Consider the following 18,478-nt stretch of genomic DNA (forward strand, 5'->3'; position numbering starts at 1 on the left):
TATTCTATATCCCTAATTCTGGCATCCAGTAAACTGCAGCTTTGTGGCAGATGAGCAAATTGTTAATGCAATTTCCACATAATCGTTTTAACAGCCACACTCCAATCTGCAGAGGTACACAACAGCTGTTCAACAAGAAGCTTCAGGTTTCCCCTCACTAGAATACAATAATGGCCCAATCCCATGGACTGCAAGTTTACCACTACAGAATACAACTGCTCCTTCATTCTACATGTCCAAACACATTTTCATTTTTTTCTCCCCATTAAGACTGAGTAATAATGATACGTCACTGAACGACATCAGGCTTTAAGAAATGACGCACAATTTATTTGCAATTTCAAATATTCGCAGTTTCACAGGGAAGAGCAATTTTCTTTGAAAATGCTAACAAATTATCATCCTTCAATCAAAAGCAAGTTGAGCTTTTGTATTCTTTAACCCAATTTTAGTATGTTTTATCTACAGTTTCCAAATGACAGGTCAGCCAATTTAAGCCAGACACTATTGAGGAATCACAATTTTGTTTAATAGATACAAATCAATGCTTCAGCAACTAAGATATTTATAAACTAACTTAATTCTTTGCTCACTAACAATATTTTCTGACTATTCGCCTGATCATATTCATTCTTGGAACTATCTGTTTCATAAATTGCTTCAAATATTTGCTTCCTCATCCTTAGATAATTTCTGTTATGGTGTTATTTGAAATCAAAGTAGAACCATATATTTACAATTACCCTTGGATCTCTGAGACTTATTTATTTTTGTCCATAACTTAAACCTGCATATTCCTTTGATTGGGAAATCTAAGGGTGTGACTGTCTTCAAAACACATTTCACCAAAACCAAACTTATACAGGTGCTTGGGACTAGGCACCCTTCAACTTTACGAGTCAATAATCATAGAGTTTTCCAAGATCTGTATCACCACAGAATTCCCAATATGTCCTGTGAAGGTATCAGGACTGGATCTATTTACGCAGCAACTATTTGTTCAAAAAGAGAGTCGTAATCACAAAACCTGTAAAAACTGCAAGTTGGTGTGCACCACTTGTGCATGATGTAATACCTTCAATGCCAGAACAGACTCCAGAATTTCTAGTCATTGAGAGAACTTTCAAATCCAATGATATACTCTTCTGTGGATTGACTATGTTTTATTTATCAAATAACGACAATACTTTGTAAGTTTCACACAAGTCGATCTTTTAGTAAATTCTGTACAGAAATCATATTAGAATCTCCAACTCAGCTATTCAGGTCCGTCACACTGAGCTCTGAAAATAATTTATTTCAAATTTTACTCCTTCCGGAGCATAATGAAGCGAAAGCCATACCTTGCTTCATCTTGAGTAGAGAACTGGCACATGACCACATCTCCACTTCATTCTTTCAAATCCAAAAATACAGGTAGATAGTCATTATTTGTGATCCTGCAGCATGATTCATCCATTTAATTTTAAAATGTTACTGGGAACTTTGTTTCTTGCTAGAAACAGGAATTACTTTCATTTATCTTTTCCAGCACTTTTCCTTGACCAGAAACCAACACCCCACTTAGGGAAGAATTCAGACCTTTTCTTGATACTTTTAATCTATTCAAACATGCCATCACATACTCAGGATTGCTGGGAATTGAACGTGGACCTTCAGGTCCAAAGGTAGGGACAGTACCACTGGATCATAAGACCATTGTCTAGAAGGTGGCTCTTTTTTCCTGGTATTTTAAAATTTTTCAAGGAGTTGCAGTTTTGCCAAAGCAATTTCATTTTCTTCACTGCATAAACTACAGTCAGTATTGGTGATCATAACTGCAAGCTTGGCTGCCCTCTCCAAAATGGTTTTGTTGGTTTTGAAGATGATACTGTGAGCAATCTTGGTGTAGTAGTTTTTGACGCACATCATGAGGACTTCCAAATCTTTGATGCTGTGCATTAGCAATTTCCCTACATGGCAGCATGTGTTTGGTCTTCTTGATACTGGTGTATCTAACGGGCAAGAGAATCTGACCCTCAAACCACCTACGCACTCTGCTGTCAATCCCTCTGGGCTTTTGCCAGATATGTACAATCTTCACATACCAATCCGACTGGTGACATATTAACTTCTTCCTTTATTTCTTCACAATGTTAGGTGACAAGTGGTCTTAGGGCAGCTTTGATACCTGTTGGGTGCTTTCTGGGCACCAGAAGCGGAACTGCAGAACTTGATTCTTCTTTTTTTTTGCATGCAAAATAAAAAAATCCATTACTTTTCTCTAATTATATTTCAATCAAATAACTATTTCACAGCAGTTAGGCTTGTACCAGATGTAGATGTTTTTAATCAATATGATGAGATATATTATGACATACCTTTGGAGCAGGTGGAAACCGAACCCTAACCTTCTTGCCCTGATGTAGGGATTATCATGCAAGAGATAGCGGAACTTTTTTTTAAAAAAAAAATCAATCTGGTCAGAAACACTAAGACACATCTCTGGAGTAGGGGATATGAACCTGGGTCTCCTTGCTCAGAGGCAGGCACACTACTACTGCATCCCTACCATTTGTTTCTTAATTTAAAAAAACCCGTATTTTTCTAATTAATCTACTCAGAGATGTTATCACACATCTCTGGAGCAGGCCTGACTTGAAACCGGGCCTCTCAGTTGAGGAATAGGGAAACCACCATTGTGCAACATGAGGATTCCTCAGTAGACTAATGAATATCGACTGCTCTTAACCAACTGGGGCCAGTTTGTATCAGCACTAAAGGGACATACATAATGTGGTGAACAGCAGAGACTTGCATAACTTGCTAAATCTCAGAGAGTGAGAACCTCCATGCAACTGCCCAAAATTGGTATTTGGTTGATTTTTTTGATAAAATTCAGCCCAATAGCTCCTGAACATCACATTTGGTCAAATGCTGCCTTGATGTCAAGGGTAGGCAATTTCACCTCATCTGAAAGTCATTTCATTTGCCCATATTTTCATCAAGCTGTAACAAGATTTGTGGCAGAGTGGTGTTGGCAAAAATTACATTGTTGATGAAGTAGTATCACTTGATAGCACAGCTGAATACAATTTCCGATAATTAGTAATCATAGAGTCATACGGCACAGAAACGGACCCTTCAGTCCAACCAGTCGATGCCGACCATAATTCCAAACTAAACTTCCCCCATCTGCCCATGCTTGGCCTACATCCCTCCAAACATTTCTTATTCAAGTACTGATCTAAATGTCACTTAGAGATTGTGAATGCACCCACATCTACCACTTCTTATAGAAGTTCATTCCACACATAAACCACTTACTGTGCAAAAGAAACGTCCTCGTGTCTTTATTAAGTCTTTCTCTTCTCACCTTAAAAATATGCGTCCTAGTCTTGAAATCCCCCACGTAGGGGGCAGACACCTGCCATTCTCCTTATCTATACCACTCATGACTTCATGAAACTCTACACGTTTATCTCTCAACCTATGCTCCAGTGGAAAAAAGTCTCAGCCTTTCCAGCCTCTCCCTAAAAATGAAACCACCCATTCCTGGCAACATCCTGGAAAATCTTGTCTGAATGCTTTCCACCTTAATAATATCATTCCTGTAAGAGGGCAACCAGAACTGAACACAATAGTCCAGAAGAGGCCTCACCAAAGTCCTGCAGAACCTCAACATGATGTCCCAACTCCTACACTTAAAAGTCTGAGCAATAAAGGCAAGTATGCTAAATGACTTCTTACCCACCCTATTTATACGTGGGGCAAATTTCAATAAATTATTCACCTGAATCCCTTAGTGTCAGTGTTTCACAACACTATCCAAGGCCCTACTTTTAAGTGTGCAAGTCCTGCCATTGTTTGTTTTATCAAAACGCAATATCTCGCATTTATCCAAAATAAACTCCATGTGCCACTCTTCAGCTCATTGACCCAACTGATCAAGATCTCTTTGCAATCTTAGGTAACCTACTTCTCTATCCACTATGCCAACAATCTTAGTGTCATCTGCAAACTTATAAACCATGTCTTCTATATTGTCATCTAAACACTTATATAAATTAGAAACAAAAGTGGACCCAGCATCAATCCTTGTGAAACATGACTGGTCAACGACAGGAGACAAATAACATGGTAACTGACCAGTTCAGATTTATCCTCACTTTTGCGGACAGGACATAACTTTGAAATTTTCCACTTTACCAGGTAGATAGCAGTGTTGTAGCTCACTGAAAAAGTTTTGCTAGAGGTGCAGCTACTTCTGGAGCTGAAGACTGGATTCGACAGTGCCTTCTCAGGAGGTAACCATGGTGTGTCATCCATTTGACACAACTGACAACAAATGGCTGTGAATGCTTCAGCCTTGTACTTATGTAACCTCATACTTTCAATACTTTGCTGATATTCATAATTAGAGTGTCCCTGGAACCTACCTGAATCCAAATTATGATTACTTATTCAGCTGTCATTTTCCAGGTTTTCCTTACCACTGATATTGAGGCGATAAGCCTATTCTCAGTCTTGATTATTTTTTAATCTCCCACTGCCTGTGAATCCTTCACAAATGCAGTTATTTTCAACAATTCAGTTGAATTAGCAGAAATCTAGATGCTACTTCTTTAAAAACTCAGGAATTTAATAATTGGATTAGACGCTCTTTAAACTTTATAAAAGCACTGTAAATTCAATTGTTTCAGGAAGTATAGTAACCAGCTCAATCAAATTCTCAACTGTTCTTTTGCAGTAAGCTCAATGTTTTCTCTGTAATCATACCTTTTAATTTTATTTTCTTGAATTCACTTGCTTAATGATGAAATGATCTGAAAAAGTCAATTTTCTTTAAAATGTACATTTCCCCATATATTTATACTACCATTTTGCAGCACTAAGTGTCTTCTTTAAATTTTGCATCTGAAATCTGGAACATATATATATAAAATGCAGTACTATAACAGCTATTGCAATACAGTATAATTCGCTACTGAATATCAATTTGCACTTGCACTTCAACATATCAAGAATAACCAACAGTGCTAATTTGGGGCCACAAGTAGCACTTCTGCACAGGAAGGGCAAAAAACCTCTCAGGCCCGTTAAATAGGACTATTCTAACATAACTGAATGCTGTCATAATACTAAAGGACTGATGCAAAACAAGAATGAGACAAATACTGGGCTTGCCAGCAACATCTGCATCCTAAGAAAGAGCATAAAAATATTCCATAGATCCCTAAGCTCACCTTCTCTGCTGTGATGCTCGGTGGTTAAATGGTTCATTAAAAAATTGCATTGGATTTTTTATGTTCGCTCTAACAAACTGTCTGATCATTGATTTTAAAAAAAACCCAACAGCTTCAGCAATAAAACAAGACTTCAGTGCTACACAGAGAAATAAGCTTGCGTTCTGAGCTTGAGTACTGGAGACGGGTTTAAACCTACAACCTTTTGAATTAAGAAGCTCGAGTGTTTCACCCGATCGTACAGCACAGAAATGGGCTATTAAGCTCAACAAGGTTTACTGTCTTTAGGTTTCTTGCCTTTACTTCATTTCATTTGGCCAATGTACCAATCATACTGATCTACATACTTTTTTTTCCCTCTCACAGTATAGTTCGATTCCCATCATATTTAACTTTAAAATGCTTATGCAGTCAATTAAGTAATTCTGAAACATATCGACTGGTGTAGTCCAGAAATTATCCAGTAGATGCTGAAAAAATATTCTGTAACAAAATATAAAATTTAGATTATGCTATGGAGCTAGACACAGCAAGAAAAAAAATATCAAAAGCATTTATTTTTTAGAAAAGGAGGCCAAAGAATAAACTAGTTTGTAGCCTGCACAAAAACAGTTGTAGAACTCATTTCTGTTGCAATTTCTGTTTGAGGTCTCATTTCGAAATTCTATTATACGTTTCACATTGCAAAACTGATCGTAGCTATTTACTTGTCCAATGATAACACTACATTAAACATCCTACTTAAATGTAACTTAATCCTGCAGTAAAATGACTTGCAAACAGAATTTCCATCTACCTAAGATTCAATCCTCAAACTTTTATCATAGCAGGGAATTAGAGTAGTGCATAAAAGAACTACTAGAACGAAACCAGAACTGAAGGATTATATTCATTGGGAACGACTGAACAGACTGCAAGTCATTTCTCTAAAACCGAGGTTTTTGAAGGGTTTAATCAGGTAAACATAGCGAGGAATAAACTTCTACTTGCAGGTGAAATCAGAACCACAAGCTGTAAATATGTGTAATAATAGTTGAAACAGAGGATAAACATCTTCAGGAAAAAATATTTCTACAGTACCTTTCATAACTATTAATACATATTAGAAATGTTTTTTCAGTCAATGAAGTAATTTTGAAATGTATTGATTTCTATACTCTTGAAATTATCCAGTGAATGGTGAGAACACGGAACTCACTAGTACATGAAATAGCTGAGACAAATAACATTGATGTACTAGAAAAAACACATGAGGAAGAAAGGAGCAGAACAGTACGGGGTTCAAAAATCAAGACTGGAAGGAAGTTTATGTGGAGTATAAACACACACTGATATAGGCTTATTGGTCTGAATGATCAGTTGCTATGCTGTGAATAACATGTAATGTTTGGGTTAATGAATGGATCAAGACCCATAACAAATAATAATGGATTGGGGTGCTGCAACAGCAAATAGCACTGTTTAGTACCGTTGATAACTTTATAAAAAGAGATTTGATCTTGTTAGCATCTTTCACAAAGTTGAGACAATGTAAACTCACTTTATAGAACAATATTATTAGAGATTAATATTAATAATAAACCTTAGTTAGGATTACTCTGGATTTATTATTTCAACAGATAAGCTACTGACAGTACAGCCTTATATGAGGAAGTTCTTGTAAAGTTAAGCAAGGCTAAACTAGCATTTTATTTCTAATGGAAGTTGTTATTTCCTGTAAAATCTGCAGGAGTGAAAGGATGCTTCTGAAATTTGCTGACATTCCACATTAAAGTTTGAAAAAAACTCCTGCATATTTCTGTTTTGGTACAAGCAAGTAATTTCTTGAAGTTAAAAAAAATTCTGTTATACTCCCAACATCACTATTAAGATGATTAGGAGACAGGTTGCTCACAATATCTCACGATGCGGAGGTGCCAGTGTTGGACTGGGGTGGACAAGGTCAGAAGTCAAATGACACCTGGTTATAATCCAACAGGTTTCTTTGCAACCACAAGCTTTTGGAGTGCTGCTCCTTTATCGGGTGAAATGAAGAAAAGCACACAGGCACAGAATTTATAGGCAGAGAGATCAAAAGATTGCACAAATGGAGTGTCAACGGGCCAAATAACAAGTCTCTGCAGGTGAATAAAAGCATCAGACAGTACAAATAAAGTATCACCAGCTGAACAGCAAGTGAAGGGATGACCTATGATCTGATGAATTGAGGCCGAGACATAATTACAAAAAATAAAAGTAAAATGGTGCTGGAGACAAACCAAGCGGCTGGAATAACAAGGTAGGTATAAGAGCCACACGCCTTAACCAAAGTAACAAGTAATCCAAACTGTACACGAATTAAAGTAGAGTAGTAATAAATTACAAAGATGATAGTGTCAAAACAGGACAGTAAGGAATATTTTACAAATACAGAGCAGTATCTGTTGCAGTACTCTGTGACTTATTAAGCTTTACTGTCTTCCAGAGTGTTCCGTTTGTACCTGCTGTTGGTATTGCTACAGGAAATTTACCCGATAAAGAAGTCTAAACTTATAACTGGCTCAGTCTTCAGTGATGCCTCTTGTATGTAAGATGTGCTGTTAAGTCTTAAACTCGGTGTAAATGAAACATGTAGTTATATCAAAAAGCAGACAAAATACTTGCAAAAGCAAAAACAAAACAAATATTTAGTCCAAGATAGCAAAGTGTGAAGCTGGATGAACACAGCAGGCCAAGCAGCATCTCAGGAGCACAAAAGCTGACGTTTCGGGCCTAGACTCTTCATCAGAGAGGGGGATGGGGAGAGGGTTCTGAAATAAATAGGGAGGTGGGGGGGGGAAGAGGTGGATTGAAGATGGAGAGAAAAGAAGACAGGTGGAGAGGAGAGTAAAGGTGGGGAGGTAGGGAGGGGATAGGTCAGTCCGGGGAGGATGGACAGGTCAAGGAGTATTTATTCCATGTTACTTTTAAGCTTATAATTTTTTGATGTATATATAAACAAAAGTTAGTGAAGATTTACAATTCACAGTTCCTTAATTGTTCATAACAATTGTCTTAAGACTTAACTTCTAAAACAAAAGCAAGAAAAACATGCTCCACTTATGTATTGTTTTTAAAGAGGCTTTTCAATCACCCCACAACAGAAACAGGTGCTGGAAAAGCTCAGTAGGTCTTGCAACATCTGTGAAGAAAAAATCAGAGTTAACATTTCAGATCTGGTGACCCTTCCACAGAACTTTTTCATTCAACCCTTTTAGCAGTTTTATTAACCAAGTATTAGAGCTCAAAAGCACTTGAGAGTGAAGGAAACATGACTCTATTGTGATGCTTAAAATTAAATTATATTTTAGTTCAACTCAGTTTGACATTTTTCACCTCTGACTGTTTTAAAAAATTGAAGCACACATAGACAATAAAATTGTTTTCATTTACTATAACAAATAAAACCAGAAAACTGAAGTGGATAGCTTGAAAATCATTGACTGAGGCTACTTTTGTCATAGTACGTATACGATGAAAAGTAACAAAGAACTGGGATTACCTGATTAAAATGTGGAAGTTGTTCTTCACCTTCTTTCTGATCTTCTAGTTGATCTTCCTCTTCACTATCTGGTGGCTCATCCTTCACTTGCATTGTATCCTGTTCAAGAACTTCATTTGTTGCTTCACTTCCGCTGGAGTTGATACTGCTGCTACTTGGAGGTGCCTGATCTTCTTGCATGTCTTGTTGCTCACACAGCTCTTCTTCAGTCTCCTCAGGGTGACTTGGAGGCTGCCGAGGTGATTCACTCGACTTGGAAAGCATCTACGACAGACATTCACACACAAACAAAGCTAATAACACACAATCATTGATTAGCGCGTACCCAAATATGAAGTTTATTCTCACTGGTGTAAAGTTGATTAGGAGTAAACTAAACAGGAAAAATTGTGAAAAATAAGTCACTATTCAGTAAATTGTTAGTGATTAGAATATACAGTAAGTTCATGATTAATCTTAAAAGTGGATTTAAGGATCATTGCATCTCATTCAAGAAATGGCGACTGAAGCTGAGATAATCAAATATTCTTCAGTAAATTTTTAGCTCGGGTTGTGGATGCTGTGGTTGGTTCATTTGCCAAGCTGGTTCATAAGATTGCAGACGTTTCATTACCCTGCTGGGTTAACATCATCAGTGCAGCCTCTGATGAAGCATTGTTGTATTTTCCCGCTTGCTATTTAAACTCTGGGGTCCGTTGGAGTTGGTTACCTCACTTCCGGTTTTTCTTTGCAGTGGTGCATATATAGGGTCTAATTCTACATGTTTATTGATGGCCTTCTTGGTGGAAAGCCAAGTCTCTAGGAATTCCCACGCTGGTCTCTGTTTGGCTTGTCCTAGGATCCTGATGTTGTCACAATCAAATTGGTGGTACTCCTTGTCTGTGTGTACGGAGACAAGTGAGTATTGGTTGTGTCTTTTTGTTGCTAGTTAGTTTGCATGTATTCCCACAGACAGCTTTCTTCCTGTCCGTCGCAAACCTTGCATGGAACCTTGGATATTACGTTGGTTCTGGCCATAGTGGGTAAGGGGTCTTTAGTTCTTGTTAGTAGTTGGCATAAGGTTGATAGATAATAAAATGTGAGGCTGGATGAACACAGCAGGCCCAGCAGCATCTCAGGAGCACAAAAGCTGACGTTTCGGGCCTAGACCCTTCATCAGAGAGGGGGCTGGGGTGAGGGTTCTGGAATAAATAGGGAGAGATGGGGAGGCGGACCGAAGATGGAGAGAAAAGAAGATAGGTGGAGAGGGTATAGGTGGGGAGGTAGGGAGGGGATAGGTCAGTCCAGGGAAGACGGATAGGTCAAGGAGGTGGGATGAGGTTAGTAGGTAGATGGGGGTGCAGCTTGGGGTGGGAGGAAGGGATGGGTGAGAGGAAGAACAGGTTAGGGAGGCAGAGACAGGTTGGACTGGTTTTGGGATGCAGTGGGTGGAGAGGAAGAGCTGGGCTGGTTGTGTGGTGCAGTGGGGGGAGGGGGCGAACTGGGCTGGTTTAGGGATGCGGTGGGGGAAGGGGAGATTTTGAAACTGGTGAAGTCCACATTGATACCATTAGGCTGCAGGGTTCCCAGGCGGAATATGAGTTGCTGTTCCTGCAACCTTCGGGTGGCATCATTGTGGCACTGCAGGAGGCCCATGATGGACATGTCATCTAAAGAATGGGAGGGGGAGTGGAAATGGTTTGCGACTGGGAGGTGCAGTTGTTCGTTGTGAACTGAGCGGAGGTGTTCTGCAAAGCGGTCCCCAAGCCGCCGCTTGGTTCCCCCAATGTAGAGGGAGCCACACCGGGTACAGTGGATGCAGTATACCACATTGGCAGATGTGCAGGTGAACCTCTGCTTAATGTGGAATGTCATCTTGGGGCCTGGGATAGGGGTGAGGGAGGAGGTGTGGGGGCAAGTCTAGCATCTCCTGCGGTTGCAGGGGAAGGTGCCGGGTGTGGTGGGGTTGGAGGGCAGTGTGGAGTGAACAAGGGAGTCACGGAGAGAGTGGTCTCTCCAGAAAGCAGACAGGGGTGGGGATGGAAAAATGTCTTGGGTGGTGGGGTCGGACTGTAGATGGCGGAAGTGTCGGAGGATGATGCGTTGTATCCGGAGGTTGGTGGGGTGGTGTGTGAGAATGAGGGGGATCCTCTTTGGGCGGTTGTGGCGGGGGCGGGGTGTGAGGGATGTGTCGCGGGAAATGCGGGAGACGCGGTCAAGGGCGTTCTCGATCACTGTGGGGGAAAAGTTGCGGTCCTTGAAGAACTTGGACATCTGGGATGTGCGGGAGTGGAATGTCTTATCGTGGGAGCAGATGCGGCGGAGGCGGAGGAATTGGGAATAGGGGATGGAAGGTTGTTGCTGGTTTGTATGCCATTCTGATGCCTGGTGGCCCTAGGCGGCTTGTGGTTAGTTATGCTCTTGATGTATGGTAACGTGGCAAGCGCGTCGGGGTGCATTGCATCTTCCTGTTGTTGTTTGTGTGACAGGCATCGTCAGGCCAAGGTGTTTGAGTATCCGTTGTCCCTAAATACTTGGTTCAGGTATTCTTCTTCATTTTGGCGTAGTTCTGGGTTGCAGCTGTGTGTTGTGGCTTGTTTGAATAATGTTTTCACGCAACTTCGTTCGTGGGTGTTGGGGTGGTTACTGTTCAAGTTTAGGACTTGATCTGTATGTGTGACCTTTCTGTATACTTTAGTCAGAAATTCCCTGTTGGATCATCCATCTCTGGACCAATAGCTGAAGCAGTGATGCAGATGTTTGAAAGCATGGCTCTTCCACAGATCCAACACAAACTATGGATCTAATACGTGGACGACACAGTCTTCATGAAATGAATTAAATTAGAAGAAACACCCAAGTTACAAACAACATTTTCACTGGCAAATTCACTGGAGTGGAAGAAAAGAACAAGCAGCTCCCGTTCCTGGACGTGATGGTAGACCGCAGGGCCAATGGGGAATTTTTGACCGAAGTATACAGAAAGGCCACACACAAGGATCAAGTCCAAAAGTTCAACAGTAGCCACCCCAACACTCTCAAACGGAGTTGCACGAAAACGCTATTCAAATGAGCCACAACACACTGCTGCAACCCAGAGCTATGCCTAAAAGAAGAATACCACTATTAAGTTTTTAGGGGCAACGGATACCCGAGCAGCTGGGTCCGACGATGCCTGTCACACAAACAACAACAGGAAGATACAGTGCACCCCGACACGCTTGCCACATTACCATACATCAAGAACACATCTGAAATGACCATAGACTCCTATGGCCACTGGGCATCTGAGTGGCACATAAACCTACATCAACGTTAAGCCAACAGCTAACAAGAACCAAAGCCTCTTCCCCATTATGGACGGAACCAACATAATATACAAGATTCCATGTAAGGACTGCAATAAACATTACACTGGACAGTCAGGAAAAAAGCTGGCTATGAGAATACATGAACACCAACTAACAACAAAAAGACATGACCAATACTCACTTGCCACCGTACACACAGACAAGGAAGTCCACCAGTTCGATTGAGACGATGTCAGGGTCCTAGGACAAACCAAACAGAAACAAGCACGGGAATTCCTAGAGGCTTGGCTTTCCACCAAGGCGGCCGGGCGGCCATCAATAAACATGTAGAATTAGACCCTACATATGTACCACTGCAAAGAAAAATCTGAAATGAGATAATCAATTCCAATGGACCCAGGGTTTAAATAGCAGGCAGGAAAATACAACAACGCTTTATCAGAGGCTGCACTGATGATGTTACCCAGCAGGGTAATGAAACTTCTGCAAACTAAAGAACCAGTTCAGCAAGTGAAACAATCAAAGTTTGTAGAAAAATGGATATATCAGAAAAGCATGAAATTACATAAAGAGTGGAGCAAAATGATGAAGAGGTAAAGCAGAAAACTGAATTTCAGTTGATGGAAGACTGCCTTCTATGCTGAGGTTTCTGCAATTCTATGATATTCTGCATCCCTTCATGTGTTCAAATATTCATCTGTAAGCATTTAGAATTATTTTTCTTTAGTCTTTTGACCAATTTCTCTTTAGGATTTAACAGCTTTCTCTTTTAATTTTTCCACTCAAGTCCATCCCAGACATTGTAGAATTTAGCTTCTGACATCGCTACTTAAAGTAAGTTTTCATTTTTGCGTTAATCATTTATCTCATATCCCACTTAGAGTCATACAGTCATAAAGTTGTACAGCACAGAAACAGATCCTTCAGTCCAACCTGTCCATGTCAACCAGATATCTTAAATTAAACTAATCTCATTTGCCAGCATTTGGCCCATATCCCGCTAAACCCTTCCTATTGATATACCCGTCCAGCCTTTAAATGTTGATATTGTATGAGCCTCCACCACTTCCTCTGGCAACTCGTTCCATACATGTACCACCCTCTGCGTGAAAAAGGTGCCTCTCAGGTCCCTCTTAAACCTTTCTCCTCTCACCTTAAACCCATGCCCTCTCCTTTCAGACTCCCCATCCTGAGGAAACAACCTTGGATTTTCTTCCTATCCATGCCCCTTGTGATTTTGTAAACCTCCATAAGGATACCCCTCGGCCTCTGACATTCCAGGGAAAAAAGCCCTTGCGTATTCAGACTGTCCCTATAGCACAAATCCTCCAGCCTTATAAGGTCCTCCTGTGTACTTTTTAAAATTAAAATATTTCTAAAGTATCTATCAAAATATCCAACTATACATATTATACATCAGCTGGGCTCAAAGTACTCATCTCTCAGAAGATTATAATTCGAAACTCCATCATCTGAATGCCTAATAGTGTCTGTGCATTTTTATTCTATTACTCAACGTATGTGTACTGTTAGAGTTACCCCCTTTTAGATAACACATCAAACTAAGGTTTGACTGCTCAGATGTACTTAAAATATTTCAACACAATTTTTCAAAGCATAAAGATTACCTTCGCGCCTAATATCAATACCCAAACCTGACTGTGTAGTCACCAACCTGTTTACTTCATGTGAAACGTAATAAATAAGAGTCAGCCATTCAGCCCTTTAAATTTGCTTTGTCACTGAATGAGATCATGGTTGGTCTCCACTTCAACATCAATCTTCTGTACTATTTCCTCACCCTTTATGCTTTTGACAAGCCGAAATGTGTTAAATTTATATCTTAAATACCCTCAACAACTAAGACTCAGTAGTGTTATAGTGCAGAGAATCCCAAAATTCACCACTCCAAATGAAATAATTGCTCCTTTTCACAGTCCTAAATGGCCTGTTTGCTATTTTGAGACTGTCTTCTGATTTCAGTTCCCCACTCCTAAGCAAAGGTATCCACCCTACTCATGCATGTTTTATAAAAAATCTTTTATTCTTCTCAACTTGAGAATATAGCACACTTAAATTTTCCTCAAAAGACAATCCCTCCATCCAAAGAATTAGTTTGGTGAACTTTCATTGCACTTCTTTTATGGCAAAGAAATCTTTCATTAGGCAAGACCCCAAAAATTGCACACCATACTCTAATTGTGAAACTTCATGACATGGAAATTGTCTGTCATACTTGCCCACAGCACAAGTACACTCCAAAGGTAATTAATTAGTTTTTGAGCTGTTCAAGGATAGCTTTTGCCTTCAACTATAGAGGAACAGGATTAGGCAAGGGAGTGGAATTAAATGGATAGCTCATTCACAGAGCAGGCACAGGCACAATAGGCAAAATTTCTTCTGACCTACAGCACTGATAGTTGTGAAGATATGAAAGAAACTACGTAAATGTAAGCTGTTGCATATTACTAGATGGTTCTTACAAGAATATATGTACATATAAACCTTGTTATTCCATTCTTCAATTTTGCCTTCTAGCATAGCAACATTATGATAAAGCATCCAAATCTTTGACTAAAAAGAGGGAGACTGAAAAGTAAACGTTTTAATCGTACATTATAGATTCTGAAAGTGTTTGAGTTGCAAGTGGCCACCTTTCAGTTTTCTTTGTTTGCTTACCTTAAGCTGGATTTGTTGTTGGTACTGTTTCTGTTTCTCTAAGAACTGTTGGTGTTGTTGCTGCATCACTAGTTGCTGCAAAGCCTGTGGACTCTGGGGCAGAGGAGCTGATTGGGTACGACTTAGCGGGCGGTGCCGAGGCAACTTGTTCACTGTTCGAAGATTGGTGGAAACTCTCTCTCCTTTCACCAAAGGTGATTGTGTATGGACAGGCACTGAGTAGTAAATGTTACAAGAATATTACTGTTGATCTTTGCCTATGTTTTCACATTCGAATATTGTCCACGAACAATTCTGTAATATTCTAGGTACTGATAGATAAATTTATGAGAAGTGTACAGCTTCACTTTTAACTTCAGAAATAAAATCAATCATTGCAAACTGTTCAAATGAGTGAAGCATGACCAAAAAACAGGGATAATAAATAATACTCCTTTACAATTTTGCAAAATATTAGAAGTAATATCTGTACATTGTTTCCCTATTTCCAGAGCTTGTAACAACATAGGCAAAAGTCCAAACAAATTAACAGCTCTTTTAGTCGTGGAAGCGGAGTCATTAGTGACATTTAAGCGACTGCTGGACATGCACATGGACAGCAGTGAATTGAGGGGAATGTAGGTTAGGTTATTTTATTTTTGGATTAGGAATATTCCACGGCACAATATCGTGGACCAAAGGGTCTGTAACTGTGCTGTACTTTTCTATGTTCTATACTACTTTGAAGAACAATATTTCTTTTAATAAAACCAAATTAGTTAGCAGAAGAAGAAAAACCAAGGGGCGGTTTGGACTTGTTGGGCCAAAGGGCCTGTTTCCACACTACGAAATCTAATCTAATAAAAAAAATCTTTTTATCTCTAAACATATAGTTATAAACATTCATTAAATCTTTTCACAATTACAATGCTTTAAAACCCTATAGAATCATTTAGATAAGTGGATACAGTCAACAAATATGGACTTAAACGCTCAACCTTTGCACGTGATCTTTTAAGAATCAAATTGCCCTCTCAGTGTGAGTTTCACTAACAAGATGTAATGTTTCTACTATTACACAGGACTTCATTCGCAGCAGTGTTGTAGCCATAAAGGTTTTGATTTATAACAGTGAAATAAGTTAACTACTGCAAGCTCCTGTAAAACAAGACTATATAATTTAATAGTCAGTATATTTAATTGCAAAATGACAATGATTAATCAATGAATTGCTTGTAGTCATGTGTGTTAATTTAATAATGGAGGATAGTTCTTCAGATTTACACTGTGTTCATAGTCTGAAATAGCTGAACTTACAGGAGATGCCAATTACCATTTAGTTGAATTTGAAATGGTATTTGGCAGAGGGTCATCCGAACTACCATTTAAAACTCCTCAGACAGAAAAGAAATATTTTCCAGCCAAAAGCAGAATTAATATTCCAGTTTAACATTATAACGTAATATTAAAACTTCCTCCAAATTAAGGAATATGACTGAAATAATTGAATGAATTAAAACTGAAATGCCAAGATTTGAATAGCTCATAATACTGGTTTGTTTCCAGGAGACAGACAACTAACTATTCACAATATACCGCCAGGGACCCGGGTTCGATTCCACCCTTGGGCGACTATCTGCGTAGGGTTTGCACATTCTCCCCGTGTCTGCGTGGGTTTCCTCCGGGTGCTCTGGTTTCCTCCTACTGTCCAAAGATGTGCAGGTTAGGTGGATTGGCCATGCTAAATTGCTCATAGTGTTCAGGGATGTGTAGATTAGGTGTGTTATCAGGGGATGGGTCTGGGTGGGATGCCATTGGTTTCCACACAGGGTCTAGTTATGCCTGTCTCACTGTGGGGCACGTGGCAAGTTCCTTGTTCAAGTCTTAATGTGGCCCCATCCACAACGCTTTCTCCAGAACACGGATGACGTCATCGATGCTGCTTCCCTCTCTCGCCCAGAACTGGAAAAGTTTTTCAATTTCGCTTCCAATTTTCCACCCTGCTCTCACTTTCTCACCTGGTCTATATTTGACTCCTCTCTTCTTCGATATCTGTTTAGATTTCTTGGGATAGGCTGGCCACTGATATCAACTACAAGAATTAGAATTAGAATCCCTACGGTGTGGAAACAGGCCCTTTGGCCCAACTAGTCCACACCGAACCTCAGTGCATCCCACCCAGACCCATTCCCCCTATAACCCACCTAAGTTACACACCCCTGGACACAACGCGCAATTTAGCATGGCCAATCCACCTAATCTGCACATCTTTGGACTGTGGGAGGAAACTGGAGAATACAGAGGAAACACGCAGACACGGGAGAATGTGCAAACTCCACACAGACACCCAAGGCCGGAATTGAACCTGGGTCCCTGTTGCTGTGAGGCAGCAGTGCTAACCATTGTGCCACTGTGCTGCCCCACCAACTCACCAATCCACAGTTCCTCTGACAATACATTCTCACACTCTTCTTCCTGTAAAACTTGTATTCCACTCTCCCAGTTCTTCTCTCTCCGTTGCATCTGCTCTGATGTTGCCAACGTCTACAAGGGCGCCTCCAAAACGTCCACCCTCCTCCTCTTCAACTGCAGATTCCCCACCACCACGGTTGACAGGAGTCTCAGCCGTGTCCGACGCATCTCCCAGTGATAGTGTCCCCATCATCCTCACGTAATATCCCATCAGCATCGACTTCCACATCCAAAGGATCAGTAGCTGCCATTTCTGCCACTTCTTATCAGATGCCAAAGCCAGGCACACTGTCACTTCCCCTCCCTTGTCAGCCTTCCAAAGGGACCATTCCCTCCAGGACATCTGGGTCCACTTCTCCTCCACTCTCAAAGTCTCTTCCACATCCCGACTGCACCTTCCCATGCAATCACAGAAGGTGTTACACCTGCCCATTTACTTCCTCCTTACTATTCAATGCCCCAACATACCCTTCCAGGTGAAACATCAATTTACCTGCAGTTCACTCAATCTAGTCTACATCTAGACAATCTAGCAGACAATCTAGTCTGCTCACAGTGTGGTCTCCTCTACATTGGCGAAATGAAATGCAGACTGGGAGCTGGCTCTGCAAAACACTGATATTCTGCCCACAAAAGTCACCCTGAGCTTCCGGTTGCTTTCCATTTGGACACACCGTCCAGCTCACTGGTCAACATCTCTGCTTTGGGCTTGCTGCAGTGCTCCAGTGAAGCTTGGTGTAAGCTGGAGGAATAACAACTCATTTCTGCATGAGGACTCTATAGCCTTCTTGACTCAATATTGAGTTCAACTATTTCAGAGCTTGAGTACCTTCTCCCACGTTCTTAACCCAAGCCTCATACATTAGGCCTTGTCATCACATAGGTTACAAACAACCCATTGTTAGCCACAGCTTCACACTGTGTTATCTCAGATTCTCCAGCATCGGCAGTTCCTACTATCTTTGACTCAAAATATAACTTTGCTTTCTCTCCACAGATACTGCCAGACCTGCTGAGTTCTTTCCAGAAATTCCTGTTTTGGTTTCTCATTTCCAGCATCTACAGTTCGTTGGTTTGACTTTGAATAATTTTTCAAAATGGGAGGTACATCAGCAGAAAAAAGGTAAAATTGGACCTAATGATATAAAATATTCAGATGACAACAGTAATGTAGTGAATTTATCTACTTCCAACATTGGTCATTAGTAAATACACAGGAAATACACTTTTCCTGTAAAATCAATTCTTCACTTCACAGATTCTTAGATTATTCTGCATTGATTACCCTATCAGATCTGTCAAGGCATGCTTTA

General features: G+C 40.2%; 1 protein-coding gene and 1 pseudogene across 16 annotated transcripts in view; both read right to left on the reverse strand.

Annotated features, from left to right (window-relative positions):
- Positions 1-18,478, reverse strand: part of hdac5 (histone deacetylase 5) — a 316,103-nt gene that overhangs the window by 87,491 nt on the left and 210,134 nt on the right. For all 16 annotated transcript variants that reach the window (XM_059638855.1, XM_059638854.1, XM_059638860.1 and 13 more), the window contains 2 exons: positions 14,715-14,929; positions 8,746-9,009 (listed from right to left, as the gene is read on the reverse strand). In XM_059638855.1, the coding sequence (XP_059494838.1) occupies positions 8,746-9,009; positions 14,715-14,929 (479 nt within the window). The remainder of the gene's footprint in view (positions 1-8,745; positions 9,010-14,714; positions 14,930-18,478) is intronic.
- LOC125466321 (large ribosomal subunit protein eL32-like) lies at positions 1,239-4,368 on the reverse strand (annotated as a pseudogene).

The sequence above is a fragment of the Stegostoma tigrinum genome, chromosome 31 (assembly GCF_030684315.1).
Source record: "Stegostoma tigrinum isolate sSteTig4 chromosome 31, sSteTig4.hap1, whole genome shotgun sequence".
Classification (NCBI taxonomy): domain Eukaryota; kingdom Metazoa; phylum Chordata; class Chondrichthyes; order Orectolobiformes; family Stegostomatidae; genus Stegostoma; species Stegostoma tigrinum.